This window comes from Ceratotherium simum, chromosome 7 (assembly GCF_057802395.1).
Source record: "Ceratotherium simum simum isolate JZ-2026a chromosome 7, ASM5780239v1, whole genome shotgun sequence".
NCBI classification, from domain to species: domain Eukaryota; kingdom Metazoa; phylum Chordata; class Mammalia; order Perissodactyla; family Rhinocerotidae; genus Ceratotherium; species Ceratotherium simum.
The window spans coordinates 44,085,159-44,105,620 of record NC_141906.1 but is presented as its reverse complement, the minus strand read 5'-3'; the positions used below and the strand labels follow the sequence as shown (position 1 = coordinate 44,105,620).

Sequence of the window (20,462 nt, the reverse complement as noted above, 5' to 3'; positions counted from 1 at the left end):
AGACAAGAGGCACCTCCTTTCTCTATCTCATGTCATTTATATTGTTGTAAAAGAAAAGGACCAGCTAAGCTCTTCTGGGGTTTCACTAAAACAAAGGCCTATCCTGCTCCTGAGGGTCAGTGGAGATTTCCCTGTCAAATTTGGGAGTTTTTTTTACCCTCAGGGTGAATCGATGTGTAGGACAGACTAGATCAAGAGGAAGGACAAGAAGGTTGTGGACTGACACGGGCATCGTAGATAACTAGGTCTGCCTGTGATGTGCAAACCCGGGTTCCCACATCCGACCATGAAGTGGGAATCACACACCGGTACACTTTGGTAATGCCAGCAAGCTCACAAAACACGTGAGCCGCCCCAGCATCTATTCTAGAGAAATGAGCCACAAGACACGATTTTAATGTTGAGAAAGTGGAGACAACAACATTTTGCATTTCACAGTGTCTTCATATCGAATAACAACAGAAGGAGGTTACATTCAAGTAGAAAAAGCAGAAAAGACAATAAAGTATCATTGATTTGCTTCGACTCCGATGTGGAGTTCCCAGGCACGCAGTCAGGTTCCACACTCAGCCCTCATCATGCGTGGCCAGTGCAAAAGAAAGGCCTGACAGGGAAACTGAACATGCCATCTGGGTACCTCCAAATGATGGAGCGCTTTGCAACATCCACAAAGCTCATACTGCCACGGTCTAAATCAAGGAACACACCAACCCGGCCCACAGGTTTCTCTGTGAACCGAGGTTGTGTCGGGGGGGTGGTCCAGAGACTGTAACGATTATCCTCCTTCACACATACAAGAAGAAATGTCTCCTCCGATTCAACCAGTGTGCCAGTCTTCCTTATCCAGGAATCCTTACAGACGCCTAGAGCCCAGTCCCAAGATGCGTCCACGTGCAGCTCCCAGTAGTGTTTTCCAGAGGTGAAGTTCTGGGTTCCCCAGGAAGCAAAATAGTTTGATGTCCCGGGATTCAAAGACACATATGGATAGTCATGCATGTACCTCAAACTTCTCACGTCGTCCAACAGCCTGATATCGTCATTGGTTACTTCGTTATGGAAGGAAATTTCCACTGTTGAGAGAGATGGAGAAGAGAACATTCCAGTCAAAATCAACGTTAAAAATAAGACTATGAGAGAAGAGGGTCTTATCTAGAGTCTCACTGGGGAAAAACAAAAACAAAAACAAAAACCATTCCAAGATTAGAAGGGCAGTTCTGACTAGAAATTATTGGATTCAAACGATGCCAGCCTTTCTGCTGAAGAAACCAATACCTACTTTCAAGGCCAAAAACCTTCCCCAAAATTCAGAGATTCTAAAGGAGAAGGAGGTCATGTCTACTTCTGGCTGGTTACTTGTCATGACACTTGAAAAGCTGGACACCTGTGCACTGCCTCCAAGTAGAAAAAGCAGAAAAGCACTATAACTTCCCTCCACCACCCCTTCTCAGGGAACGAAAAAGTTACGAGCTAGACTACTAAATAAATGGCCATCGCTTTTGCTTTAACGTGATATTACTCTATTCCAGTTAAGGAAGCAAATTGACACTGAGGAAGAAAACCTAAAGGTGCCTTCTCAGAAGGGGTTTCCTACTCAGAACATTCTGCCTTTGATATCTGGTTCCCCCTGAGGCCTAATCTTCCTCTTTCTGCAAAATTAACCCACTAGGTTGAGGTTTATCATGGAGCTCTCTATACGGACTCATCAGTCACCAACACGCTTGATGGTTGTGGTTCATAAACTCTTGGTTTCTGCATTTAGCCTTTTTTTTTAAGCTTATGTATGTTTTTCTAAATATATCAATCGAAACACACATTATACATGCAATTACTAAGAACCTTTAAAGAAAAAATATCTTGTTTTAAAACAAATCGACTGCATTTACATTGAAATTGGAATATCTTGAATTCATATCCGATTTCTCAAGCCTCAGTGGACAACTGACATTGTATGTGAGAATATGTCTAAGGTTCAGGGAGGGCTTTTTGGGGGCATGTCCTTTTTCTCACTATGCAAGTAATTTATCCAATTTCTAAGTAATTGATCAGGCCTGAATCCCATCTATCCTGACCAGCTTTCATTTATATTTTCCCTATTACAGCAAGTGGAGGGCTAAATATGACTGTCCATACCCATTTGCACGGCCGGTCTCCTCGACAAGATGAAAAGTGGATAAAGAGGGAGAGATTGCGTACAGAAAACCAGTATTGAAAGACCGTGTGTGGTGGCCCACCAATGGGGCGCCACTCACCTCGGAAGCGGTTGAGCCTGTCCAGGAGTCCAGTGACGGGTCGGGCACTGAGTTTTGGCTGCGGACGCCGAGGCATGTGCAGCTGCGCTGACTCACTCCTGTAAGGAAGGAGACGCAGCTAATCTGTCTGGTGCCCAAGACTTCTTACCCTCAGTGTTTAAGAAAAGTCATCATCATCCACCCGAGCATTCTTCATCACAGTCCTTTCCTCCGCAGGCCCTGGGATGGGACTGTGCCTTTCTTAGGGAATCTTTCTCACTTTTCATCTTTGCCTGCTTCCACCCCCATTTCTCAGAGGTACTTGCCCCTCTCACCAAACACCTGGGGAAGACTAGTCCTTGCATTTCCACGTTTATGCTTTTGAAATCTAAAGTCATAAATAACTGTTCTTCTAGAATCCTCAGCACTGAGCCTGACAAGACAGCACACACCTCCTTCAGCCACATGGGGAAGAAAGGCTCACTTGTCACCAAGGGGAACAACAGGCAATCCTATTCAACAAAACGTGCACGGAAACATGCACACACAAACAATGGAGCATAGTCTACCCAATTACGCCTTCACCTTGTTAAAAGGAGCTCGAGCTCTTTCACAGCCCTCACGGCGCCCCACTTAGCACGGAAGACCAAACGTACCTGGTCAGTTTGTTTCCTAATTCCTGTCAAGAAAAAAAAAGAGAGAAAGAGAGGCTTAGACTTTCTGAGAAACAGGGTATTCTGCCAACCAGTCTTTGGGTTTGGAAAAGTACCGACGAAAAAGACTCATCATCACCCCTCCACACAAACTGCCTTGTAAATTCATTTTCCGCTTCGTCCCTAAAGAGAATCCCGGCACAAATGTTGACAGAATCTAAATTCTTGATGAATAGGGACAGAGAGAAGGGAGGACAACAGTAGTGACGGTGCATTGCAGCAACCCTCAGCTGTCTGCAAAGTGGTCTTTCCCAAGGCTTGTCCCCAAAGGGAAATAGGCCCCAAATTAAGGGCAATTCAAACCTAGGACATCCCAGCAGAAGGAAAAAATATATACTGGCTTTTTCCAGAGTTCTCCACATGGCTCAATTGGGGACCAAATTTGTATGTCCATGAATAAGTTGTTCCTTTCTGGTTTTTAAAGAAGCAAGCCACAAAAGGAGATTTTGAGGAGACAATTTTCCCTAGGGAATCTCCATGATCACAATTCCAGAAGGCTTGCTTGTTCATGGTCAGGAAAGGAGTTGCAATATTCTAGATTATCTCCAACTGGGAAAGACCCCCACCGTAGATGCAGGAGATGAATTAATATGCCTTTGGTATCAAACAAATGATGGAAGTCAAAGGTGTGAGCTTCAGAAAATATCAAGTATTTCCAGGCCCGTCCTCAGTTCTTACCTGGAGCAGCTCCACATCTGGTTTATGGCACACTTTCATGAGCTCTTCAAACATCAGTCTTAGCCATTTCCTCGTTGCAATCATCTCCTCCCGAATTTTCTTGAGTTGCTTAAGCATCATGTTGCCTTCCCTTTTCAGACTCTCCAAATGTTGTTTTTCTTCCTCGTGGAGGACGGGATGCAGTGGCTGATAAACAGCCTTGGTTATGTCTTCGTGTCCATACACATGGCACTGCAGGGAGAAGGATTTCCTAGATCACATGCTCAGGCCGACCTTCTCCTCCTCCACTAAAACAGCATCGACTTTGCTCTGATTCGTGTGCTCTACCAAGAAGCTACCTCCATCCTATGTTCAGGTCCTCCCCCTTCTCAGAACCCACAAATTCCTTCCTCTTTCCTTCACTTATTTTCCTTCTCTTTTAACCGTACCAAGAGTCAAACCCATGCTTCCCTCAAACCACTTCCATCCACTGCATGAGTTCATGAAACAACTGGAGAAAAGCTTTTCATTGATAATTTATTTCCTACGTGTCCTCTCAAAACTGAAGGACTCCATGCAAGCAATTGAAACTCATGGCTGATTCATAAATCATTACATGCAATACTCTGATCTCTGTTAGTAAATTCATCTCTAGTCTCAACCCTCCCTACTCCGCCACCTGACCTCCTTTGTCTCCCAGCAGCAATGTTGCATTTTACTCTCAGGATGAAAAGCCATCAGCAAAGGCTTCCTAAACTTCTCACCACCTGCCCTCCACCTGATGTCCACACTCACGCTCTCTTTTCTGCCCTCCTTTTCTCCATGAATGGGCTTCTGTCCTCCATCTGAGGCCACGGGCTCCCATATCAATTTGGAGGACATTAATCCTCATTCTGTGGCATATTCCCTCCCTGTATTTATGGAACCACTCTCTCACTGCCCATCTCAGTCTTTTTCTTTGCTCCACTGGCCCATTTAAAAAAATATATATCTGTGTCATATTTTCCCTGACTCGAGCCAACATCATTAACCAGCTCCTGCACTATCAGTTTTCACTGCCATGGGCACATTTCTTAAACTGCTGTTCACATTTCCTTTGTATCCCCCTGGGCTCATTGGACAAATGAGATGGAAATCTCTGCAGTTCTCAATGACATGATCTTTAATTTCCAGAGTGTCTGACATACAGAAATCTCTGCCTGCAGCACCCATGGATTTTTAACACCTACTCGTCCTTCAGAACTCCAATCGGTTTTAAACCTGAGAAATTTTGCCTGAGATGCTGAATGATGGTTACCGAATTGTCCAAATTGCTCTATGTGCCTCCATCTCAGCCTGTTGCACATTCTTCTGAGGGTTCTCATTTTGTACCTACTGATTACATCAGTGTCTAAAAATCCTAAGAGGCATGTTACCTCAGGTTGAAAATGAGATGGATTACTTTTCCTGTTGTTCACCCATTCACAGAATTTCATGACACATGATGATTCCAGCTCAAATTATTAATGGATTAGTTTCTAGCACGTCTATCTCAACCTGATTCAGAGGGAAATACTTACCATCCAATGTAAAGATATTCTGCCATCTTTATCGAGATTTCTTTGGTTTTCTTGCATCTTTTCCCATAAAGACCTCATTTGCTTGGAAACCTTCTCCTGTAAAAGAACCATGAATTTTAGCACCAGAGAAGCAAAGAGACTTGGCTTTCAGACTCCAGATAATGGAGAGAGTCAAGGGATGTTGGATAAAGTACTTTAGGGAGAGTGAAAGAATCGTCAACATTTGCCTGTTTGCCCTCACACATGATCCATTTGAGGAGATTTCAGACCCTAGAGCCACACAATGCGAGGTAGTCATTCATTGGCCTTGGGAAACTGATCAGGATTTTACTTAGCATAGCTAATCATCAGAGAGTGTGGCGTCTTGCCTCAGAATTGGGATCTAGTGATGCTCGTTCCTTGCTAATTTCAATTTACTTTATCCTACAACTTTATCCAGAATTAGTGAAAACGTATTCTAGAGAAAAGCCTCTTTGCCCTTGTGGATTTTAGAGCCAGTGACTCAAAATGAGGGCTTGAGGGCCTTGAGCATGATACTGCATCATCAGAGTAATAAGGACCACTAACCTAATCCCCCTCCCGTTGGATGCAAGCTCCATGAAGGCAGATACACTGGTGGATTTCCTACACAGCTTCATATTGCTACCCAGATCGGTACCTGGCACTCAGGAAAGAGAGGATTTCCTCATCCTCAGGACCCTCACACCCTCATACCCTTAGCTGTCCTCTCCTCCAGTCTTCTGAGTGCTCTCAGAGGCATCACTTACCCGGTATTCCTCAGCAGCCTCTTCCACTGAACGGTGACTGTGAGCGTCGTGCTCCTGAGATTCAGAGCAGAGCACACACAGCAGGCTCCTGCTGTCTTCACAGAAGATCTTCTTTGTCTCCTTGTGGGTCCCACACATATGTTCCTCAGAGCTCAGGAATTGCCTGAGTCTGGCTTTTCTGGCAATGGACACCAGATTCTTCAGAAGAATATTGGTTTTGTATTCTGTCTCTTGGGATGGTTTCCTGCACACCGGGCAACAGGCGGGTGTCTCGGCTTTCTCCCAGTAAAGACAGAGACAGGGCCAACAGAAGCTGTGCCCACAGTCTATGGTGACTGGGTCTGTAAGGCAATTCAGGCAGATGAGGCAGATGAGTTCTTTCTGGAAGGCTTGTGGGATGTCCAAGTCCATTTTTCTGAGGGAAGAAAATCAGAGCAGTTCATTCCTCTGTCCTGGAGACACAAAGCTCTAAGCAAAATTTGACTCAGGTTGTGACTCAATAGTATACTGTGTCTGGAGCAGAACAGGCTCGATTTTGCACGTGACACAAATGGAAAACTGAGACATAAAGAGAGCTCTCAAGATCTGTAGAAATCTTTCTTGGCTGCCTAACAGACACTATCCACCTCCAACCCCCTTTTCAGCTGGCATAAAAAGAACTCCCATTTTTCTGAGGTCTTAGAGTTTGACCTAACGTATAGCTCCAGGTGGTGGTCCTGAATGCTCTGAAAATCCATCGTAATGCTCAGCACCAGGCATCTAGGTAGCAGAGGATGTTTGACTAAGCTTGTATTTTCACTATTTCATGTCGTTGTCAGGCATTTCTCCTCGGATGTTCTTTTTTATCTCAGTCTCAGAACCCACATCCCTAATTTTCCCATTTTCTTTTTCCAAAACACTTTCTGAATCCATTAAGAGTGAAGGAAGAGGAAACCACACGTTGTGGAACTGGATCTGATTCTCTCCAGGATCTACTCCCACGAATACACCAATGTGTTGAATTCGCCCTCCTGTCTTTATTATCTATACCTCTCTAATCAAAGGAACCCAGAATTGAAGAGAATGCCTATATCTTCCAAGTCTTTAAAACTATTAAGCACCCCTTCACAGTGTGAGAAGAAATAATTTGGATGTAATCATAATAATCAGCACCAAAAAAGAAATCATGCTTTTCAAAATTTATGTTGCTAAAAAGTGGGGTCTTCACGTCTATACTACTTAAATACAGACATCCCTCAAATTTCTCACGTTTCTCTATGGTCACTCGCGTCCCTTGTCTGCCTGCCCAAACACTTCCGAGCTTCTTAAACATTTAAGTCAGATAACTCATGTTTCCTAAGAGACAATATTTACTTCACTTTAAAACAATATTTTCCTCCAATCATTGACTGCATTATCTAGTTACGTGTTATAGAATGTCATCTCTCTTGTGTGTACAGGCATGCGCCACCATTAGAGTAGACTGTAATATGTACTACCTAAGGAATCAAATACTATTAGTTTTTGTTTTTTAGGATCTACACCAAGCACAAAACAACAAGATATCTGGTAACCACTCTCTGAGTGCTTATAATGTACAGGAACGGCTAAGGGATGTAGAAAATAAGAAAACTAAAATTAATCGTCATACTAATTCCAACATCCTCACCAAGACAGGATGACAAAATAGGAATGGAATCATTTACCCTAAGCCGGCAAACAACATCAGTTCATAGAAACAACCTCGGTTCGATGATCAATGAAAATTAGGAAATTTTGTTTTCCTTTGGAAAAGTTACAGCAACCCCTCCGTGGTAAACTGTGTACTCACCTAAGGAGCCTGTCTATGGTCTGATGGATACTTGCTCTCGAAGTGGTGCGAGGATGTCAGCTCAGGGGTCAAGCCGCCAAGTGTGGGAGTGGGAGCTCTCAGAAGTCTCTGCAGCCCGGTGAGTTCCAAACACACCCTCTCTGTTCTGGAGAAGAATGAGTTTGGCTCCTGGACTCTCCTTATATTGAGTCTCTGAAGACCACGCCCATTTCTTCCAAAGCCATTGCATTTCAGAGGTCCTCAGATGGGCATTAATACAGATGGTTGGATCTTCCGACTGGAGGAAAAGATTGAGTTAACACCGTGGCTAATCTCCATAAACAAAATCTCTGCAAACATAATCTCATCAAGAGCCACAGATTTTACAACAACCGACCCTCAAATGCCACCCTCCTACCTAAATCCTGGACATCCAAGTTGTTATTTTTAACTTACAAAAAGGGTAGAAAGCTGGTGATTTTAGCAAATGTCTTTGAGAACTTGAAAATGTGTTTCCTGAGGTTTGTTGAAATAGGTTGTGTCATGGAAGAGGTGCTGTATTTGGCTGACTATTATATTGTATTGACTGATTTTTGCATTTTAATGGAAGACTGGAATGTAGGAACCTCTCTGGCCACCACTCCAGAATGGAGACTTTTCCTGCCCCTCACACTCCAGATCAAGCAAGAGCAGAACAGGAGATTCTCTGCCTGGCGCTCCCCGACAAAGCTCGGGGTGGGGGCGGACAGTAGGGAAAGGATGAGAAGCCCCAGTTCAGAAAGCTCCTGGGCCAGGGTGGGGAAGAGGCATTGTATTCATGTAAACTGGCATTTATATCAACTTATGTCTCAATCCATTTAGTCCACAACTTACAGGGGGCAGATATTTTCCACCTTCCACTCGAGAGAAAACCTCCTTCCTAGTTACCTTTCGCTCCAAATATCCTGCATGCAGTCACGGAAAACCAAACTGGGGATGGTGAGGAATCAGCTCAGACCTCGGCACAAGGGTCCTGAGAGTACCGCCTTGGCCCCAGCCCAGAGACCCCTTTGGGTCAATGTAATTTATAACTTGCGTTGACACAAAACAGAAACAACAACGTTGAAAATATTAGAAAAAACACTTTTTTAAAGGAATAACTCAAATCCCCACTCAGTCAAAACTTGATAACTGAGTCGGGATACATCCCTTTTCCGATGTATTTCCCACCAAACAATCAGCTTGGGAATAGAGTTTGTGGAAGGGGTGGGAATTGTGACCTGCTCTTTAAATCTATCAAAATATATGTGTATATACATTTCAAGTGAATGATGCTCGTAAGTGTTTACAAATTTGCTTTTGAAAACTGATCTCGAGTTCCAAAAGCACAACCACTCTCTCATGGAGGCCCTCTATGGGTAAAAGCAACCCCAGGGACTTTATTATCCAATTCTTAACCGTTTTCCCTAGCACCCTCGTTTCCTCAGTGAGGCATGGAAATATAGGTTAATTAAGACGATAATATATCTTTTTCCAAAACATTCATAGAGTGTTGCTGGGAATGATGACATTAAAGTGATTTCATCGTATCGCTCTGTTTTTGTGTATTTTACAAAACGGCGGCAGGCACCAAAACCCGGGCACAGGACACGTGCACGCGCTCCTCTCCAGGAGACGCTGGCGCTCCGCACCTCTGCAGAGGGAGAGCGTGCACAGGGCGCTGGCCCTCCGGGTCGCAGGAGACGATTACAGTGGGCCCCCACGTGTGTGTTTCATTAGACGTCTGTCCCTCAGACAGCAGCCTTGAAGCTAAGCGAGGTTAAGCTCTCCAGTTTAAGATGAAGAGAAGGGGCTTTCCTTACATCTGCGTAATCCCTTCACAGTAGCGCTTAGATTAGTGTCTGAATAAGTAGAAGCCGTGTGCGGGCTACAAAACGGCTGCCGCCCTCACTCCCTCCCTGTGGTTTAGCCCAGACAAGCCAGCAAGTCAAAAAACCGTCACGAGGTTATGCGACATTACGTTTAAGAAATACAAAAATAGATCTCTTTGTTCCGCCCTAGGTTTACCGTGGAGGAGCACCCACAGAGTGAATGCCCTGGATATACACTCTCTAACTCAATCACTTGATCGTTTTGGTGAACATTTCTGATTGTATTGGTAATAAATTGAACTTTTGGCCTCTAAGATCACTCACTGTGAACGTGACTGATATCGATGAATTTTTATTTTTCATTTTGTATCATTCAGTACGCTGCATTGTCTTGCAGTGGTTTTTGTTGTCAGGTGGAAGCATTTGTTTTAGAATATTAATAAAATCCATTAGTTAAAAACATACAAGCTATCACGAACTAAATCAGTAATTACAGAATACTGTCGCTTACATAACACGTTAATAATATGCAGTTTATTTTTTTAAATGATACCCCATATTTCAGAACATTTATTTCCTATGTAGCTATTTAGCTACTGAAAATGCTACGAAATGTACCCTATGAGTCCAGGGCTGAGCCTCTAAGGGCGCAGCACACACTGCAGGCAGATCCGGTCCCTGTGTGGACACTCAGTCCACCTCCCTCCTGTGTCCAATCTCTTAAGGACCCACCAGGATTCCTTAGCATCACCAGTCCCTTCTGCACTGCAGGTGTTTTGAAAGTTCTTAGAGAACCGCTCATTGAACGCCCTAAATTCCCTCCTGCTCCCTGGGACCTGGCGACTCCTGGGGACTTTTCAGGCTTGGTGGATCTGGAGCCTTTCCTCAGAGCCTTCAAAGGTTCAGGAGCACATGAAAGAGGGGAGTCCCTGTCATACTCCAAGTCCCTAGAGGCCTGTGTTTGATGAATTGCTGCTCTCTCTTTCTCTCTCTCATGCCTTTTTGGGTCCTTGGCCTGGTCAACTGGGAACCCCCCTCAGCCACAGCCTCAGTGAAAATGCAGGGATTTCCCTGGGAGGCTGGGCTTCCTGGAAGATGGCCAGGAGGTCTCCGTTTTCCACCTGAATCGGAATCTGGGTTGTTGGAACCAGAATTCCTCCAGCCTGCATGAATTCTGGAACCCGAGGTAGATTCTAACCTTTCTTTTGAACTCTTCTACTCGTTTTCTGGAACCCTGGGAAGAAGCTGGGTGCTGAGAATGCCTACTATGACCTGGCTACAGGGTCCTGAGAGCCACTCTCTGCCCTGGATCCCAGATCACAGACCTCTGAGGGAAGACCTCAGTGGTGCCTGTTCATGTGCACAGTTCCTACCAGATCCGAGAACCAACTCTACCCATAATCCCCAAAGTGTTCCCATGGCTTGACTTAATACTTTGAGTGAGGCAGTTTTTATTTTTCAAAATACCATCATAAAGCTAGATGAAAAGCACTGCTATTTAATTTTAAAGGGTAACATAATAAAAACAGTGAAATCTATGTATTTGAATCTAATACAATATAATTAAAAAACAAAATAAAGCCAATTGATTTAAGACACTGCACACTGGACCATAAGTTCCTGAAACAAGAGAATAGAATTGTTTTGAGACAGTCCACATAATCTTTAAAAGACGAACAATATTTATTTCTATTGTTTCCTGTCTTTTTTTTTAAGTTATCATATGCAGAAATAAGCCCTGGTTATGCTACTAAAACGTCAATTTTCTCACTCATTGGTATAATCTAGTTCATTTTGGGGTCAAGTGTTTATACCAAAGTAATTAATCTATGGTACTTTTAGCCTCCTTAGGTCTTCAAAAAGAAAAGAAATGTAATTTTGTTCTACAAGAACTAAATAATAAAAATAATAAATGAATCCGCATCGATCAGTATCATTTTTTCGTGGAAAGGTGATTTTTATACTATCTGTAACACCAAACACGGCCATCACAGCTGTCTCCAGCCACAGATAGCACTTCAGGAACTTGAGGGTGCTCTATCAACCACTGGCTAGGATACTGGAACACTTAGCTGCCAACAGATAGCAGATGACAACACTGAGAAGACAGGGCCACTAACACAGGTTGTCTCCACCGCCCTCCCCGGCCCCGACAGGGGGAAATTTGCTGTGGTTCCTTTGGAGCTGGGAGTCAAAACCCCGACACAGCCAGGGACAGGAGACAGAGGTGCTGAGTTGTTCCTCCAGGCTCCTCGCCTCTGCAGCAACCAGCAAAGGAACTTGGACTTTGGTCCACAGTAGAGATGCTAGTAGAGCTGCCCAGTACTTATGATTTTTATACCTCTGCTTTTGAATCGTGCTTTTAAATCGTGTATTGTCAAATTTATTTAGCATCTACTGTTTCTAAGCCTTGTCTTAGTGGCATGGGATACAGAGATGAAAGTTCCAATTCCTGACTTTGCAACACTCACAGTCAGGCAGAGAAGAAGGACCAGTAAGTCTAGTCAGTAAGAGGCAGAAAAGCACAAAAACTCGATAAATAGAGGCTAACATTCTGAATTTTCTGTTACAAAAGATGGCATTGGTTAAAATAAAAATCTCTTTACTCATCCATTTCCTCATCTATACATTCGTGAACTGGGAACAAAATTACAATCTTATAGGATGTAAGTGAAGATTAGATTTAGTGCTGATAAAATGCCTGGCTTACAGGTGGTTCCAAAAAAAAATGGTAAGTTGATTTCCTTTTTCCTTCCATATCCTATAATGTCAATTGATGAAAGAACTGACCAAGAGAGTGGGCAGCATTGCTACTGATCTCCACACAGCTTTTTCCTCTTTTACCCTAGAAATGGAATTGAAGCCAGGGACCTAGCAACTCAGGCCCAGAGGCATTTCTGGCTTTTTGCCTGCAAGACTCAGATGCTCCGCTTAATTAGACCTGGTTTTTCTGAACCTTCCCAGCCTGAACGTCTGATCTCTTCACATTGAGAAGGACCAGCTCTAGGCAACCACCACAAGAAATGCAGATGTCACCTTTTCCACCTTGGAGGATTCTCCCCCTCCCCTCTCCTTGCCTGCAGCAGCTCTTTCAGTCAAGCACAGGGGTTCCTGTAAAAATAGTTACATATAATTTAAGAAAATGTAAGTTCTACAAATGAGGTTTTTTTGAGGTACCATTATTATATTAAACATCTGTGTTGTTTTATAACTTGTTGCCTTCTTTGATATAGCAAATGTCCACTCCGTAGAACATTATATCTAATAAACTGTTTACACATGTTACCCCATTTCCCACACCACTCTGACGCAGCCTTTGGGTAGCATTGTGTCTACCATCCCCATTTTGAGAACAACGATACTGAGCTCAGAAAACATTAGCCACCGAAGTCGCATAACCTGTACAGGAGATGAACCAGGATTTGGTCCTCTGGTTTAACTCAATGTAATGATACCAACTAATTCGGGCGACAGGAAGAGTTCAAGTTTCTAACTGATTGGGAAAGAATATGTGTAAAAACACCAGTGCTGACTCCCAGGGGTGAATCATCTGGGGGCAGAGGCTGGGTGAGACCGTGTACCCCACTCCCTGACTTCCTGCCTTGGGCTGCAATCCACTGAGCCACTGGGCTGGGCTGACAGCTCAAGTTATCTTAATTCTGACAGCAGCACAAGGTACTGAACCTGGCGGAGAGGTGGTGCCTGAATTCTTATAGGACTGACAGGCAGCTCTTCACTTCAGTGCTCCTGCCCCATAAATCCACTGGTCCTAAAGTGAGTCATGAGGAAGGAGTTTTTGTGTGGCAGATTTTCGTTGTTTGCTGCCAATTACCTGATTTGAACTGGAAAGGAAAAAAGACTTGCCCATTTACTATAATTACCAATTGAAATGTAATTACCAAGGAAAATGCAATTATTTCCCTCAGGTATAGGTATTTAAAATAAAACCTAAATATCATTAAGCTTTGGTTTCAAAAGCATGGACTATAGTTTTATAACTTAACTCCTCCTGTAGTAATAGAAAAAATTAATTTGAAAAAAACCTATTCATAGTGTCACTTAAGGGCTCCATCGTTTGCCTGAAATTGTACCAATTTCCATGAAATGTATAATAATTAAACACCTGAAACAGAATATTTCAGCGAATTCCACCATTCATGTAATTTAAGGTAAATGCTCAGGAAGCTCGGCGGTTATATTTGTTTACTGCCTGTGTTGGTGGCGTCATGGAACAATTGCAAAAACACTACTCAGTAGGTCAGATTCGAAATTATGTGATGCTTGACAATTTCTGGTTTTGTTTTATTCTGTTTTGTTTGTTTTGGGAGAGTGATTTGCAGCATTTCAAATTTTAGTAATAAACTGAGAATTTAGCAATATACTTCTACATTATTCCAAATTTGCATTTTTTAGAATAAATGGAGTCATACTGTTCCTTACAACAAAGTTCTGTGCAAATTTATAAGCTTAAGTGAAATTATTTTGTTGCTTTATTTATTGCTTTTTTATAAATTTTACATTTTACAAGATGTTGACTTAACTTCTGACTCTCTCCTCATGCTTACGCAAATTGATTTGTGTTCCCGTGACCGTTGCACATACCTCTATTATAGCACTGAATTCCACACTTGTATTACAGTTCCCACTTATTGAACATTGTATCCCTGGCATTTACAAAAAGCCTTAAGCAATGTAGGTGCTCTATAAACTTTTTTGAACTGAATTCATTGAAAAATAGTACATAGCTCTTTTATTAAATATAAAAACATTGTATACCATATAGTATTCAATTCCCTATGAATTGGAACATTAATTAAAGTTTAGTTTGCTAAATGTTTTTGGCATAACATCTAATGCTGAGACTAGAATTCAATAGTAGGTCATATTTTACGCCCTTAGTTTTCTCCTCTGTAAAACCAGAGAATGTATCGAAAACCCAGTGTTTAGCACAATTACAATAAATACACAATTAATTAAATAAAGTATTAACGCGTTTGTTTTATTATGTATTATTTATTGACTTTGCCAACCTTACTGGCAAGAAGCAATATTAAAAGAAGCACCTTCCCTTAACCAGCTTGCTTCTTTCCATTTTCTTTTTTATAAGAGGAGGAGAAATATATATTTTTAAGAGTAGCCTCCCGCAATTCAGAAAAAGAGACCAAAAAAATCTTATTATATGGCCATTTGTTTGAATACGATGCCTTGGTAATAATTTGGTGTAGCTTTCTTTTCTGTACGCTCTATGTATTTTTAATAACAGCTGCACTTATACATAATAATATGAGATTTTCCCCTATTGTCAGAAACATGGTAATTCTTGATGACTGCTAATGTATGGATTGCTTCCCTTGTTTTGCTGAATATAGTTTAGCTATTCATTCTCTGGTTAATGGACATTTAGATTTTAAAACATCTGATTTGTAGGTATTCTTTTTTTTAACTTGTGTAGCTCCAAAGCCCTGACGATGGCTTTGAAGACAAATCTCTGTATGAGAGCTGGAATGAGAAAAGTCCTTCCCCCGAGTTCAGTGGCATACCCAGGTAAACAAGCAAACAGAACTTTCTACTGAATTCAGTATGGGATTGTGTTGAAAATATAAGGATATTTTCTTTCAATCATTAATAATAAACATTTAATTTTTCAAAATTCTCTAACATCTGATAAAGGAAAAGCAATGTTTAGGTTTACAAACAAAATATTTGCTTTGAAGTTAAATTTGCAGGCCATCAAAAAATGGGTCTCTTTTGTATAAGTACCCATATGTACTTATGTGTTACGTAAGTCAAAAGCTGTAATGATGGAAAGTAATTCCCCCTCATATTTCTGACCCTAATCACTCTATAAATTTTCTTTTTTTCTGAACATCATACGATTAACAAATATTTTGGTTACTCTAGGATAAATATAGACATAAATTTATTATTGGTTGTATCTTCACAGGCAAGGGAAGAGAAATAAATCTCTCAGTAGTCTGAGATAATAGATATCAACAGTATAAATAACTTACATTTTTAAGGATAGGATTTACATCTGAATTATCTGAAAAAATTCTGCTTCTTTTAACTGTATTGTATGCAACAAATATAGATGATAAAATAAGTTAATGAAGGAAAATATTTTCCAACTTGATGAATCTTTTTCAAAAAGTGACATACAATTGTGATACTGTGATTTATAATAAGAAATATGTGTTTCATCTCCATCCCCATCTCTGGCACAGAGATGTGCCTCTAAAATTCTTGGAATTTCCTAAGGGATGAGAGCAATAAAGGTGGTTTTTGCTTCACTTGTAACGAAGCGACTTTTGGATGCACCTAAGGATGGGGGCTGGTTGCTAGGAGAACCAACCAGGTGATTAGAGGGTTGGAAATTTCAGTCCCACCCCTGAACCTCCAGGGAGGGGAGAAGGCCTGGGAGTTGAACCAGTCACTAATGGCCAATGATGTAATTGATCATGACTGTGTAATGAAGCCTCCATAAAAACCCAAAAGGACGGGGTTCGGAGAGCTTCCGGGTTGGTGAACACGTGGAGATTTGGGGAGAGTGGCTGGTACACGTGGAAAGGGCATGGAAGCTCCGTGCCCTTTCCCCATACCTTGCCCTGTGCATCTCTTCCATCTGGCTGTTCCTGAGTTATATCTTTTTATAATAAACCAGTGACCTAGTAAGCAAGGTAGTTCTCTGAGTCCTGTGAGCTGCTCTAGCAAATTAATTGAACCCAAGGAGGGGATCCTGAAAACCTCTAATTTATAGCCAGTTGGTCAGAAGCACTGATAACAATCTGGGCTTGTGATTGGCCTCTGGGGGTGGGCGTGGCAGTCTTATAGGACTGAACCCTTAACCTGTGAAATTTGATGCTATCTCTGGGTAAACAGTGTCAGAACTGAGTTGAATTGTAGGACACGCAAATGGTGTCCCAGAGAATTTCTTATTGTTTGTGTAGGGAAATACCCCTTCCCCCACAACATGTTTGGAGTCCAGGAACCCAAAGAACGATGGTCACCCCTATCCAAAATAGTCTTATGGAAGTAGATACTTTGTGATCAGAGTTGGTATTCCTCTCAATTTTTTTTTCTTTTGCTGCTTGTCTAAGGCTATACATCTGATATTATATTTATAAGAGTAAGAATGGAGTTTAACTTATCTTTACTCTGTACTCAGTGAAGAAATTACTCAAATAATCCTGTATTTTTTCCCTGAAAGGATTAGCAAGTTGGGATCTGGTAATGATTTTGAGGTGTTCTTCCAAAGTCTTGGGATTGCCTCAGGCAGAGCACGATATACGAAAAATTGGGTAAGTCTGTCAGTAAGTTCTTCAAGATTATTTATGAATATATTTTAGCTAAACAGATAATTCTGAATTAAAAAGTCACTGAAGTGCTAGCGAATATAGGAATTTGAAGAGGTGGTGTTACTACTGCATGGGAGAGCTCCTGCATCTGGAATCCGAGCCTTGTAACATGAACTTCCGTGTGTTCCCTTAAACATATTTTCTGTTTCCCTCAGGGGCATTGCATTCACCCCGTTACTTTAACTAGAAATGTAGGAATTGTCTTTGTCTCTGCTCTACTCGTTGTCATTCAAAACCAATCAGTATCAAGACCTGCAAATGTTTGGATTTTTATCTCATTACATCTCCAGTCATTAGATATGAAAGTTATAACAACAAATGTCACAATAAACAATGAACACATGTGCAAGTCATGATTCTTTTCTTTTTGTTGTTGCTGCTGATGATAATGACAATTTGACAGTTTTTATTTTTATCAAAGTAACACAGGTGCATTGTTCATAAAATGTCATGTGGTTCTATGTGTTTTCAATGAAAAACTGGTCCCTTATCCTACCTCCATGCTTCTCCCTGATTCTGTTCAGCAGACTAAACTTCTTTCAACTTTTTAATTGATTTCCCCTGATATCTGTCTGCATGTTTATAAATAGTACGCTTATGCTGCTATTTCTTTATTTTTCATTTTTGTGTAGTATCCATTTACTTCTTACTAGGGAAGATAGGCATTCAGTTCTCTTATCGCTGCTTCTTCTCCCAACTCCCAAATACTTTCCCTCATTACGTTTTCTTGGTATATAGTTGTTCTCCACTCGTTGATTTGAACAGCTTTTTTTTCCTCCATGTATCCATAACTGACTCACCAGGAACTCTTACTATATTCAAACACATCAGGTGATCTGGCAGATTTCCATCCCCCATTGGGCTCTTCTGCTCCTCTCGGCTCTCTGATTGTTCTCTCTGCCTGTGGCACAGCTCTTGCTTGTGAAATTTGCCTTCACTGAGAAATCTGGGAGAACCTTCATTTCTCTCCTGTTTTGGATCTCCTGTTTCCTGGATTTTGTGTCTTCCTTTTCTTATTTACTCTCTACTTTTTTTGGAGCACATCCTTCAGGGACTTCTTGAAAAGGGTGAATGAAATCTGAAGACCTTGCATGTCTGAAAATGACATTTATACTACACTATCTGTGTCCGTTTCTACTTTCTGGAATATCTTTCTTTATCTTTTATTTTTCCTTGAAATCCTTTTTAAGTTTTCCTCCATTCCCTGCAGTACCTCCTTACTGTGAGTTGATTTTATTTTAGTTTGTGTGCTTGGTCTGTATCTTTCAAGTTAAAGGCTTTCTTCCAATGCCTGGTTGTCTTTGGCAATCTGTTTTATTTAGGAGTGAGACCATGAAAAGTTGACTGAAGCCCTGTACACAAGGGTGGCACTTCTCGAATGGGAAGCTTCACAGGATAGTGATGGAGAATGCCTGTTCTAGTTGCTTCATTGCGAGGCAACCAACATTAGGAATCTGTAGGTCTTTTCTCTTGGGCTAATTATTCTCCCCAGACAGGAAATCTTCATTCTCTTACCACTGGCGCAGGAAGTTAGGCAGAGTTAGATGGGGATGGTGATGAGGGTAGATGTTAATATTATCTACATTTTACTTATGAGAAAACTACAACGAAGAAAAGCTAATAACCTTTGGGTTAATAACCACCTAAAGTTATTTGGTAATAAGTCCTGAGGCCTGGCTGGATTCAAACTCTGGCAGTCTAATTCCAGAGGCCCAGTCTCTTCAACACACCACTATATAAAGTGGTCTTTTATATCAGTAAAGAAAAATAAGCAGTTAAAAAAATAGGCAAAAGATGTAAATCAGCAATTCACAGTTTGCAAAGCTCTTCCCTCTTGCCTTTTGTGTATGTTCTTGGTTTCTTATACCTGTCTAAGCATTCCTTCTCTTTCCTTAGTGAGATTTTGGACCCACTCCTGAAACCCTCACTGCTCAGACTCTTCACTCTTGTCAGAGAATTAGTCATCCAGGGAATTTCAGCCATTAAACAATTTGTAGCATTATCTTTTGTAATATTGTATAATGCTTATTTACTTGCCTCTAACAATTTTCTGTCTTAAATTATTTTTACTCAAATGTATCATTGTCTTGTCTTTGTTTCAGAAACATTTCCACGTCTCCTGTATTCTTAAAGGCAAGACTATTAAGTCTTTCCAAAATAATTTTTTTAATATCATTTATGTTATATACACATTTTTTTTATTTTGGTGAGGAAGTTTGGCCCAGAGCTAACATCTGTTGCCAATCTTCCTCTTTTTTTGCTTGAGGTAACATCTGTTGCCAATCTTCCTCTTTTTTGCTTTAGGAAGATGGTCCCTGAGCTAACATCTGTGCCAGTCCTCTACTTTGTATATGAGACGCCACCACAGCATGGCTTGATGAGCGGTGTGTAGGTCGGCATCAGGGATCTGAACCTGCAAACCCTCGGCCGCCGAAGTGGAGCACATGAACTTAACCACTATGCCACCGGGCTGGCAACCACATATTTTTTAATTAGTAAAAACCTGTGTGGGGTTTAATATTATACTACTAACTCTTTAGTAAGTGGTTTATTAAGGCACTTTTTTTTATTGAGGTACCGACTAAAACAGTCTTACTAATATTAATAGTGAGTACAGTACTATGCATTTTATTATAAGCTATCTTACAAGAGATATATTTTATTTCTTTTCTAGGCAATACACAATTTCAGCAGCTATCCACTGTATCACAGTGTCTATGAAACATATGAATTGGTGGAAAAGTTTTATGATGCAACTTTTAAGTATCACCTCTCTGTGGCCCAGGTTCGAGGAGGGATGGTATTTGAACTAGCCAATTCCATAGTGCTCCCTTTTGACTGTCGAAATTATACTGTAGTTTTAAGAAAGTATGCTGACAAAATCTATAATATTTCACTGCAACATCCACAAGAAATGAAAACATACAGTGTGTCATTTGGTATGCTACACTTCCTCTTTCAAAATTCATTATCTGTATGTTTCTGTTAATCTCTAAATTGTAGTGACCTACCTTAGGTCAATTTATTATTTATTGCTATTCCATGTGATCAAATATTTTATTTACCTCTATAAATGTATTTTTCATTTCATCGATGCTCATCTTGTAATATACAAAATATAAATACTTTGTAAAATGCAATAGAGAACATCTTATATTGTTCCCTTTGCTTAAACTATAGAATGATGCTATTTGGGCCTCATTTCTATTTCAGATTCACTTTTTTCTGCAGTGAAGAATTTTACAGAAATTGCTTCTAAGTTCAGTGAGAGACTCCAAGACTTGGACAAAAACAAGGATGCTCTACATATATAAGTTATGCATATAAAAGATATAATGTAAAAGAAATACTAGTTGACCTCTTTGTTGTTGAAATATCTTTGGAATACTTTTTTGTTGCTTTCTCTCTCCACTCTAACACATTCTCCACAGGGCTGCCCTAGCTCTCAGACCTATTTCTGACATTCTGAATGGCAGTTGTGCTGTTGAGAAATGCTGGTGCCTCCTTTACCACCAACTGATTAGTTAGAAAATTCCTGCCTTAG

The 20,462-nt window shown here is 41.1% G+C and overlaps 2 protein-coding genes across 2 annotated transcripts; one reads left to right on the top strand and one right to left on the bottom strand.

Moving 5' to 3' along the window:
- Window positions 1–576: 576 nt before the first annotated feature.
- Window positions 577–6,335, bottom strand: LOC147916658 (tripartite motif-containing protein 43-like). Its single transcript, XM_087434078.1, has 6 exons — window positions 5,925–6,335; window positions 5,158–5,253; window positions 3,620–3,850; window positions 2,885–2,907; window positions 2,250–2,347; window positions 577–1,070 (listed from the first exon to the last, which is right to left on the bottom strand). Exons 1-6 carry the CDS (start codon window positions 6,333–6,335, stop codon window positions 577–579), a joined length of 1,353 nt encoding a protein of 450 aa, XP_087290204.1.
- Window positions 6,336–10,165: 3,830 nt separating this feature from the next.
- Window positions 10,166–20,232, top strand: LOC147916657 (putative N-acetylated-alpha-linked acidic dipeptidase). Its single transcript, XM_087434077.1, has 5 exons — window positions 10,166–10,522; window positions 15,016–15,107; window positions 16,771–16,861; window positions 19,593–19,857; window positions 20,132–20,232. The coding sequence occupies exons 1-5, from the start codon at window positions 10,166–10,168 to the stop codon at window positions 20,230–20,232; spliced, it is 906 nt and encodes a 301-aa protein (XP_087290203.1).
- The last annotated feature ends 230 nt before the right edge of the window (window positions 20,233–20,462 follow it).